General features: G+C 33.5%; 1 protein-coding gene across 1 annotated transcript; it reads left to right on the plus strand.

Moving 5' to 3' along the window:
* The first annotated feature begins 983 nt into the window (after nucleotides 1–983).
* On the plus strand, nucleotides 984–9,474 carry LOC132740100 (uncharacterized). Its single transcript, XM_060727955.1, has 7 exons — nucleotides 984–1,085; nucleotides 3,605–3,641; nucleotides 4,077–4,248; nucleotides 5,356–5,765; nucleotides 7,318–7,467; nucleotides 7,787–7,936; nucleotides 8,541–9,474. The coding sequence occupies exons 2-7, from the start codon at nucleotides 3,608–3,610 to the stop codon at nucleotides 9,005–9,007; spliced, it is 1,383 nt and encodes a 460-aa protein (XP_060583938.1). The 5' UTR covers nucleotides 984–1,085; nucleotides 3,605–3,607; the 3' UTR covers nucleotides 9,008–9,474.
* Nucleotides 9,475–11,502: the final 2,028 nt, after the last annotated feature.

Genomic DNA, 11,502 nt, shown 5'->3' on the forward strand with positions numbered 1-11,502 from the left:
CCTATTTCATATTTATTTGAAAGTGTTATTGCGAAACAGTTCTATATGTATCCCCATATAGTATGCCACGTATGTTTTATTTTATTCAAATACAAGCAAAGGTTAAGAAAACTTTTTTATTTTTTGTGGTATTTCCTTTTCTTTCTTTCTTACTTTCTTTCTTTCTTTCGGAAGAAACATCTGGGTATATATCAAGGATTAATGTTACAAAAAGTGTTCAAAGAAACGTAAGTGGTTATAATTCCTCTTTACTTTAAATTCCAACAGGGCAACAGTAGTAATAGTATTTATTTATTATGCCCCCACAAAATGGGGAGCATATAGCGTTGCACTGTCCGTCCGTCAGTCCGTACGTCTGTCCGTACGACCCGAAATCTTGTGAACGCAACTCCTCTTAATCCTGGTGGCAGATTTTGCTTAAACTTCCAGGGATGAACAACCTTAATGTGTAGATGGTAGTACAGGAGGGAATTTTCGCTGCGACCAAATTAAACAGAATTATGGCCCTTTGTTGATTTTTTCACTATATACCATATAGAAATTTTGTGAACGCAACTCCTCTTAAACCGGATGGCAGATTTAGCTTAAACTTCCAGGGATGAACAACCTTAATGTGTAGATGCAAGTAAAGGAAGGAATTTTTGCTGCGACCAAATTTAAGAGAATTATTGCCCTTTGTTGATGTTTTCACTATATACCATATATATGTTGTCAGTGGGGGCACCCGTGTCCTTTGGACACAGTTTTAGTTTATTTATTTATTTATTTATTTATTTATTTATTTATTTATTTATTTATTTATTTATTTATTTATTTATTTATTTATTCACTCATTCATTCATTCATTCATTCATTCATTCATTCATTTAGATCTATTTATTTTACTTTTTTTGTATTGCTTTGCCGAAAAAATTATTTAGCGGCGTTAGACATTTATCGCATTACTTGACATTTTAAAAATAAAACGATTACACCGGTGTTGAATTTATGGCGGGAAATAATGTAAACAATCAATCTCAGCCGTCTCAGCGTGTTTATATTTTCACTTTCTGAGTTTGTGTATCAGATCAGTTTATCAAAGAGAGGTTTGATAATTTTTTATACAGTTTCATATAAACAGTTCGAGTATTATTTTCTGGTTAATGAATCCAGTGATTTTTTTCCCTGTATTTTACAGCTGAATAAAGGCTGCTTCTAGTCCAAAATAGATATATTTTCCCCTAAAAATGCTTATATTTCCCCCTGAAATGCCCTGTGCAGTTCTTCACCAGAACCATGATGACTTGAGAGCAGCTCAAAGTCCCTATAAATAGACTCTGCTTTGTACCATGCATGCTAAATTGAACTGAAATTGAAAAGTTTATAAAATGTGTGCTTAAATTTCATTCTTAGTTATTGAAATTTGACTTCAGATTTCCCTCTTTTCTGATTTACTGCGCTATATTTTCCCCTTCAGAAAGCCACAGGTTGTTTTTAAAATTGAAAAAAAAATCACTGGAATCGGACATGGAAATTGTTGAATTATAAACTGATGAATATTTTCAACAGGGACGATCTCTGACTTCAACATTGGGGTGTGGAGTTTAAAACGTTTTAATTCCAAACAGAATGTATATTTTTAAACCCATACACATTCTTATCAGATATAACAAAAGAACTTAATAGAAGTCTTTTTGACAAAAAAAATAATATTTCAACGTCTCCCACGTGACAGACATTTTGGGTGTGGATCTCAAAACGCATTTAAAATCCAAATCAAATGTAAAGACAGGTGAAATAAACATCAAGATTATCGCCGTTTCACTCCATTCACAAAATCTTTCGACAAATACACAATTGGCTACCTAGCTTTGCCTTATTCAAATGCGCCACACTTTGAATATGGGAACCAACATATTACCGAATAGCTCCGACTATAACCAACTGGTTCTCATCTTCAAATGCGTCGGGCTTTAAAGTTTGAAACATCAAGATAAAAATGCATTTAAAGTCAATTTAAAATTCTAAATTCCAAATCAATTTTAATATGGATGGCTATAAGTCTATTCCCCATTTACCTCACCCTGTGAAAGCTTATCTGGAGACTGGAGCATAACAGTGATTTTCCAGCTTTTATAACAGAATTCCCAATTGAAAATTTCTTTAAAATCATGCAGTTTTCCCAAAAATAAAAACTTAAACCTGCTTTTTTACTGCCCAAATTAGCAATTTTAGTGATAATTTTTCCCAAAATCACGAGGCTAAGGCATCGTCCCAATTAAGTGAGAAAAAAACACTTAATAATTTACATACAATATAAACAATGAATATACATGTATATATATATATATATACAGAGCTCCAGATAGCGTGCGTATAAGCGTAAAATACGCATAGAAAATCTAAAATACGCATCACTTTCAAAATTCGTGCGTCACAGTTACGCACAACAAAATGAAAATACGCTCGTATGTCAAAATTTATGCGTGAAAGAATAGAAGTGTAAACATTTGATATGTATAAAGAAAATGTTTTGAGCATGAAAATACAATATATTTCCATTTTATTGCATTGAAAACTAAAAATTCTGTTGTCAGCAACGCATGTTAGGGAGGTAACTCCCGTAGATCAACCTGTGAAATTATTGATGAAATTTGTGCCAGATAATCATCGTAGGAGTAAACACAGTATTACGTTTGTTTAGGCATCTATTGACATGCTTATGCCTCAATATAAACAAAAATATATATTAATTTCTTTTTAACTAATGTTGTTGGAACAAAATAACATGTTTTTCCCCTGCAGTTTTGTACTCAATATTTTCGTACCCAGTCTACAGTTACGGATAATTTTCTCTCAGACCAATACTTATTTTAAGGAAAGATAAAAAAAATTTGTTTATTATTCTTTAATTCTAATTTCAACTATAATTGTTCAAACTGGAGTACATGATATTATGAAAGGTACATGCCAACAGAAATAAAGAAAGAAAAATATTGACTCCTAGAAAATAAAATAATTTCAGGGCTTCCACTTGTGAAAGTTTGGGAGTCATTTTCTCCTTCATTTTGGCCTGTGACTTCCCAAAATCAATACTTTTCCTTCTTTACCTATATAATTTTATTATAATGTGACTTCCAATATCAGAGATTTTGAAGTCTTTGACTTCCAAATTTTGAAAATGGAAGCCCTGATAATTTTGCTGTGTATCCTAAACTTGAGTTCCAGTATACTCTGGGCAGTCTGACTTTACATGGCATGTTTTGTATTGTTTCACATTAAATCAGTATTTAATTTGTAAAGGTTTTTCTAAAAAAAGAAAATAAGCAAAAAAAAAAAAAAAAAAGAAAAAAAACAATAAGTTTAATTTGTTTATAAAAAATGCAAAATGCTTTTTTGACAGATTTTACCCCTTAAGTTTTTCAGAATTTGCATTTTACCCCTCACTCTAAATTTTGAGGGGTAAAAACCCCTTGGCCAAAAAAATTATCTGGAGCTCTGTATATATATATATATATATATATAGTCATATACATATAAGATTATCTGTCACCTGAAAGAGATAATGTTAAAAAAGATATGACATTGCTATAATATTATCATTATTTAACGTGGTTTCTTACAGAAAATGGAAGTAAAGCAGTCTGTGTCAGAAGTAAATGGTAAGATGCAATCAATTTTCCTCCATCTTTCTACCTTACATGTCATATGATAATATGAGGTCATTGTTTTAGATTTCATTTGAACGACTTGAGATTTCGAAACAAAATTTTGTTATCACATTCTTTTGCAAATCTGCAAAATGGATGTTTGACTTGCATTCTAAAGTCATTTTGAAATTTAAAACATACCTATTTCTTTACTGAAACGCTGTTAAAGACTGGTTTTAGAGATTTATGCAGTCATCAAAAACGGGGGATTTAATTATATCGAAAAGTGAGAATTTATTAATATTATACTGTGCTCCTCTTAGTTCACGGTACTTAATGCTTTGAACCAAGAAAGAAAACAACACATGAATCCCCCTATTGCCCCTCCTAGAGTAGACACTTTTTAATATTTATGTTTTATGCTATTTGTATTTTGTACTTTTTTAGGTGGTAGAGTATGTGTAAGTTGCCACAAGGTGTGTAGTGATGACAAAAATAACTGGTGCTACACATCAGCTACCGAGTGTTTAAGCTATGATGTCCTAGAAAATGACCTTCACCAGGATAATATTGTCTGTAAAACATGTCATTTAAACCTGTTGAAGATGAAGACATGGAGGTAACTTCATATTTATAAACCATGTCATTACATTTTGTTGTTTAACACAAATGAGCTGCGTCACAACAAAACCATCGTAATGTGTTTGCGACCAGCATGGATCCAGACCAGCCTTCGTATCCGCGCAATCTGATCAGGATCCATGCATATGCTGTTCGCTATCAGTTTTGCTACTTGTAATAGGGTTGGTAGGCTAACAGCATGGATCCTGATCAGACTGCTCGGATGCGCAGGCTGGTCTGGATCCATGCTGGTCGCAAACGCATTATGTTGGTTTTGTCGTGACGCGGCTCAAATATGTTTTTTTATCTTTTTGTGATTACTTACAGCAATCATGACATGAAGTATAAAATAATGTGACTTATGTCACAAGATGAGAAAAAAATACGTAGTCTGGGCCCACTAAATATTGTTCAACAACTTAACTTACTGAGCCTATGAGGCTGCTTAAAACATTTTTCCTGCCTGTATTGATTTACTGTTAAATTTCTATACTGTGACATATGCCAAAAGAATATAGCCAGCTTAATTTGTACTGTCTGTTAAGACTATATGCTGTATATGTCTTCAGTTCATTACTGAAATCATTTAGATTGTCAATATCTAAAGCTAACATTAAAAGCATGGCTAATTGATTACTAAACTAGATCTTGTGACTCATTTTTTTGTGGATTTATATCATAAATCTAATTCTCAAATGAAGATTTATCAATATTGTAAGTTCAAAAAAGATTTGTAAAGATATTACCAAATTTAACATTTCATGTAAATAAAGGGAGGTAATTAGAAATCTATTTTCGATAAAGTCTAAGCCAAATTTTTCAATAAGAATTGAATGCATAGATTTTAATTATTCCTGATAATGCAAATAAACAACTGCAGTACATATTCAACATATTCTTTGATGTTTTGAAATTGTTTTAGAAGAATGATTATATACATATTTAAAATTTCACTTTATTGTGGTAACAACCTTTATTACAACATACAGGATCTTTAAATCAACAATGTCTGAAATTTAAGGCATGGCTGATTAATTACATAACTTAAATGATGAAGGTTATAGTAGTACTTTACAGTTTTGGACAAATCAGCTTTATTTTACAGGCAGAAACAGCTTGAAGATCAGTTGAGAGACAGCAAATGTTCTGATGATATGACAACAGCTGTAAATAATAATTTTGAAAGCAATCATCAAAATCCTGATGTAGAAAACAGTGTTGCTGAAAATCGTGACTTTAACGTAGTGATGAACCAGGGACCAGTTGTAACAAGCAATGACTTGAATACTAGAGAAAATGAGAGCACATATACACCGCCAATAAAGTGTAATTTGGAAAATAAAGACTTCATACAGACAACTAGTAAAGAAACATTAAATGCCGAGTTGAAAGAATTCACCAAGTGTGCCTCGTTAACATGTCCGGACAGAGATACAAAACAGCTCTTGCGGAATTTTCCATTCCGTTTTTTTAAAGCGAATAAAAAGAGTCAACGAAAATTAAGATCTTCTTTAGGTAATATTATTTGTTATCTATCTGCTGTTAGAATCACAGGGACTTGGCACTGTATTGGTATAGTATCAAAATTAATTCTAGAAAAAAATATATAAAAAGTATATATTTTTTTCTAGAATTACTTTTTATCACTATACCATTACTGTGCTGAGTCCCTGTTGTTAGAATCATTTGATTTCTTTAGTACAGAAGTATCCAAGGTAAGATAGGTAACATGTAATATGATTTCTGAACAGTTGATTCATACAACAATTATATGACTATATCACAGTTTGCATAGTTTACAGCATGACAAAAATTTGTAATTATCATCAAACTTAAGGTTTAGTTACGAGCATTGTAGCTGCATATGAGTCCCGTCACGACAAAACCAACATAGTGCGTTTGCGACCAGCATGGATCCAGACCAGCCTGCGCATCTGTGCAGTCTGATCAGGATCCATTCTGTTCGCTATCAGTTTCTCTACTTGGTATAGGGTTTGTAAGCGAACAGCATGGATCCTGATCAGACTGCGAGGATGCGCAGGCTGATCTGGATCCATGCTGGTCGCAAGCGCACTATGTTGGTTTGTCATGGCGTGGCTCAAATATATGTCAATACTGTGTAACCTGTGGAGAGTGACCCTCTGTAGAGCAGTGACCTCTATATAGCTGATTTATGTTGAAGACTTTACTTATAAAACTTAACATTGAGAAAGCCCTTTATCTTACAGTGTAATATACATGTATATTTATTTTTTAAATGGCCAAATGATAAAGGTCCATGACCTAAAAGAATATGTTACAGTAATGTTCTACTCTAGATAATTATGTTTCCCAAAAATTTTGGGAGACCTATTTGTTTTTGCCTTTGCTGTCTCGTTTGTCTGTCCGCACTACCGAATAGGGATAGGGGGCCATCTAACTGTAAACAGAACAAAAGAGAATTCTTTCTGTAATAATAGAATAAGGGGGCATGGCCCTCTATTAAACAAAAGAAAATAACAATAGAAATGGCCCTTTATCCCTGTTCAGTCAGATGTCTGTCTGGTTGTCCATCCATCCGCATTAAGCTTGACTGGCCTTCGAAGGTCAAATGACTGGTTTGATTTTAATAAGTGATCAGTACCAACCCTAGTTGTGCACATCAATGGCACGTTCCCCTTCCCTGTACAAAATGGCAGCCAGAACTAAAAATAGAAATATCTTGTCCAGCCGACACAGTGGGATTTCAACCAAACTTAACAGGAGTGATCAGAAACAACATAAGTTGTGCACATTACCAGCACCTTTCACTTCGTAGCAGAAAATGGCCGCCAGAGCTAAAAAGAATAGAAAAACTTCACATGAGTGACCATAATTAGTTTTGGGAGACATATGTTTTTGTGACAAAAACCTTTCTAGTTTTTTTTTCCAGTTAAGTAGGTTGTTGGTTTTATTTTGTGTACCTGATTTAGTCTTAAATAATTATGAGAGGAACACATTGGGGCCTATGTCAAACAGTTTGTTTGGTCATACACCTACATTTGAGTAATTTGATACTTTGGAATTTAAATATACATGTACTTTTCAGCATTAGAAGAGGATGGAAAAAAGTTATGTGTGAAGTGTTACAATAAGTTATATGGTAGACTGTTTTATCTTATGAAACGGAGTGGGAAAAAACCAGTATCTGATGATATGGATAGTCATACAGCACATTCAAAGAAGACAAAAACTTCAGGTAGCACTATGTTTATCTTATATCCCTGCAGAGCAACAAATCAGCATTGTTTAATCTTAAAGAAAATGATTTGGAATTTATTTTTCTATTGTACAACTTAAATATTCCTTGTAAAAATTAACTATGCCTTTATTGAAAATGACTTAAAACTTGCAAAACGGCTTGGTTTAATGGGACACAGTATATATTCTTGAAGAAGGTGGGAATTGTATTCAACTTTAATGAATGTTATGTAATATTGTTCAATGAATTTTTTGCATAAATTGAGCATGTCACAAAGGAGTCCATGTATTTTTTCTCTATACCAAATACATTTCAGGTAAACAGAAAGCTGGAAATGTTACTAAGATATATGCATGTGGATGGTGCAAGTTTCGTTCAGAGAAAGTAGACTTGGTTGTGTTGCATCATTATAAGGAGCACCAGAATAGAGAGTTGGATGTTGTACGTCTCAAAACACCTCGTGCAAGTATGTCTCTTTATAACATGTAGAGTTCCAGATAAGACTGGAATTTGGGTATTTTAAGCACTATAAATAATGAAATACGCATCTGACCAAATTTAACTCTGTGAGTACTATGTGAGAAAATAAGTTCTGAAATTTAAAGTATCCTTTCAAAAAAAAACTGGGGGTAAAAACTCTTTGGGTCAAAAGCTTATCTGGAGCTCTGAAAATGAGTTGATTAATATTTCAGTCATATATATAGCAAGTTGGAAACAGTGGTTAGCCCGGTTTGGCAGGGAATATTGTGTTTAATTGCTATTTTTGAAAGCAGTGCATTTTAATATTTCTTTCACTTTGTTGTGAAAATTAGAAGAACATACATTTTGTTCTTTAATTATCAAGATCTACTGCTGAGATGTGCTGAAGTCTGGGTTTGAACAATTTTAATTAAATCTGCATTTTAGAAATTTCATAAAAAACAGAAATAGCTATATTTTGTTAATAAAATGGGTTTTTCCACCATCTCAAGTACTTAACTTGGTGTCCAGACTACCATAATGAGATTTCAATTTGAGATAATGATGCTATATATCTATGTCTATAACAATTTTAAAATGTGTTTTTACAGGGTTATCACCTGGTATAGGATTTAAGTGTGAGTCTTGCGACTTTTCTGGTCAACTTCGACATCAACTACATCTTCATAACGACCATTTCCATAGAAACGCTGTAAATCGTGACGGAATAACAGATTATGAATCGGAGAGTAGCTACAGCCCTGTTTATCCATACTACTTCTATAAAATAACATTACCTAGCAACTACTTTCAAATGCAGCAAAAGTACAAATTGAGAGATGTTAAGATAGCTTGTAAAGATATTCTAAGATCGGGGCTGGATTATTTGATGGAGAGAGTTGATCGTGAAGGTGTTTCTAAGTTATGTGTTGACAGTCTGTCAGAGGATGACTTTGTTTCCATAGCAACAAAATACAGAAAGAATGTGAGTTATCGGGATTCAAGGGTAGATAATTATGTTCCCGTGGACATGGCTACACTAGATTTGAAAGACATAGGAACAATCATTAAAGGTTGATTCATAGTACATAGCCCTACTGAAAGTATAAAGGTACTCCTCAAGTTGGTTTGACTTGGCTTGTGTGGTCAGAATTTTCTTGTTTGATATTGTTAAAACTTTTGTTATAACAAGAAACCATCATGTAGGGAAGGCATGGAAGAAAAAAATTTGTTTAGTTATACATGTAGTTAACACATCTGCAAGTTAATAATTTACAGATATTTTGTTAAACTTACATGCAACTTACTTAAATGTATGCATTGTCAACAATGCATAATTTATAAGTGAGTATCTTATTAGACTTATAGTTATTTCCTTGGAAAATTTTATACCAATCATTTTTAGCTTGACTGTTCAAAGAGTAATGGGGCTATCTTACCCAACTGTTCCAATTTACTTGTATATTGTGGTGCACTTTTTTCATTAAGAAAATATATTTTATTTCCATTTATTTCATTCTGTAAATAAAATTTTGTTAACCAGGTTTTCAACGAAAACCGGGTTATTGTAATGCCGAAGTCGGCGGGCGGGCAGGCAGGCGGGCGTCAACTTTTGGTTTCCACTCAATAACTTAAGTTTGCTTTGGCCTATTGACACCAAACTTGGTGTGTAGGTAGCTTATATCAAGAGGCAGCTTGGGATTGCTACCCAGGTGTCTGTGATCAAGGTCAAGGTCACTGTTACTATAAATAGAAATTCAGTTTCCGCTCAATAACTTGAGTTTTGCTTTGGCCTATTGACACCAAACTTGGTGTATGGATAGCTTATATCAAGAAGCAGCTTGGGATTGCTAGCCAGGTGTCTGTGATCCAGGTCAAGGTCACTGTTACTAAAAATAGAAATTCAGTTTCCGCTCAATAACTTGAGTTTGCTTTGGCCTATTGACACCAAACTTGGTGTATGGATAGCTTATATCAAGAGGCAGCTTGGATTGGTACCCAGGTGTCTGTGATCAAGGTCAAGGTCACTGTTTCTAAAAATAGAAATTCAGTTTTCCGCTCAATAACATGAGTTTGCTTTGGCCTATTGACCACCAAACTTGGTGTATGGATAGCTTATATCAAGAGGCAGCTTGGATTGGTACCATGGTGTCTGTGATCTAGGTCAAGGTCACTGTTACTAAAATAGAAATTCAGTTTTCCGCTCAATAACTTGAGTTTGCTTTGGCCTATTGACACCAAAACTTGGTCGTATGGTTTTAGCTTATAATATCAAGAGGCAGCTTGGGATTGGTACCCAGGTGTCTGTGATCTTAGGTCAATGTCACTGTTACTAAAAATAGAAATTCAGTGTCAGCTCAATAACTTGAGATTGCTTTGACCTATTGACACCAAACTTTGGTGTATGATAGGTTAATCAAGAGGGCAGCTTGGCGATTGGTACCCAGGTGTCTGTGATTCAAGGTCAAGGTCACTGTTATTAAAAATAGAATTCAGTTTCTGCTCAATAACTTGAGATTGCTTTGCTTATTGACACCAACTTGATGAATGGGTAGCTTATATCAAGAGGCAGCTTGGGATTGCTACCAGGTGTCTGTGATCAAGGTTAATGCATTTAGTTTTCATGTTATAACTTTGTTTGCTTTGACCTTTTGACACTGAACTTGCTGAGTGGCAGCTTTGGATTGCCACTTAGATATCTGGGTACAAGGTCAGCGTAATTTGCTTACAATAGAATTTTCAGTATCTACTCAATAACTTCAGTGCACTTTGACCTATTGATTGTTGTCACATCAAAACTTGGTCGTTGAAAACCTGGTTTTCGTCGTATTGCGGCGCTTCTTGTTTTGTATTAAGATAAAGGATATATAAAGGTAATGTCACTGCATATTTAAAAGCTTTGATGTTTTGATTTGAATAGATTTAATTAGATAAATATATTTTAGTAGTCCTTCATAACATTATTTATTTATTAAATTTATATCAATACCGGTACGTTTAAAAAAGTATGTCTCCAGAATGATGCTAATTTTCATGAAAATTTATTTAGAAGTAAAATATTGTGAAGTGAACAAAGAAAGATATATACACTTTGCAAATGGCACTTAAAAGCCACAGGATGTCAAAATATGCAAAAATAGCCTTTACTGTGTAAGTCTCAAAGTAAAATCATGGTGATTGATATTGCAAAATCAGTCATTATTAATCACACATAAAATATACATTAGTGCTTGAATCATTTTTTTATTTTCTTAAAATCTTATAAATGTTTTCTCAAGTGATTTTCTTGAAATATTTTGGTTCATCTGGAGGCATGCAGCTTTAAATCACTTTATGCAATAGTCAATATCTCAGGTAATCAATATATATTTAAAAACTGTTGCAGACAGCTTGTGTTTTTATACCCCCGCACAACAAAGTTGTAAGGGGGGTATACTGGAATCAGCTTGTCCGTCCGGCTGTCCGTCATTTTTTTCTTGTCCGCCCAATAACTTAAGATTCCTTTGACCCACAGTCTTCATATTTGGCATGGAGGTTAATCATGATTAGAAGTTGACACCTATTGATTTTGAG

The sequence above is a fragment of the Ruditapes philippinarum genome, unplaced genomic scaffold, assembly GCF_026571515.1.
Source record: "Ruditapes philippinarum isolate M1 unplaced genomic scaffold, ASM2657151v2 ctg2106_1_1_1_1, whole genome shotgun sequence".
NCBI lineage: Eukaryota > Metazoa > Mollusca > Bivalvia > Venerida > Veneridae > Ruditapes > Ruditapes philippinarum.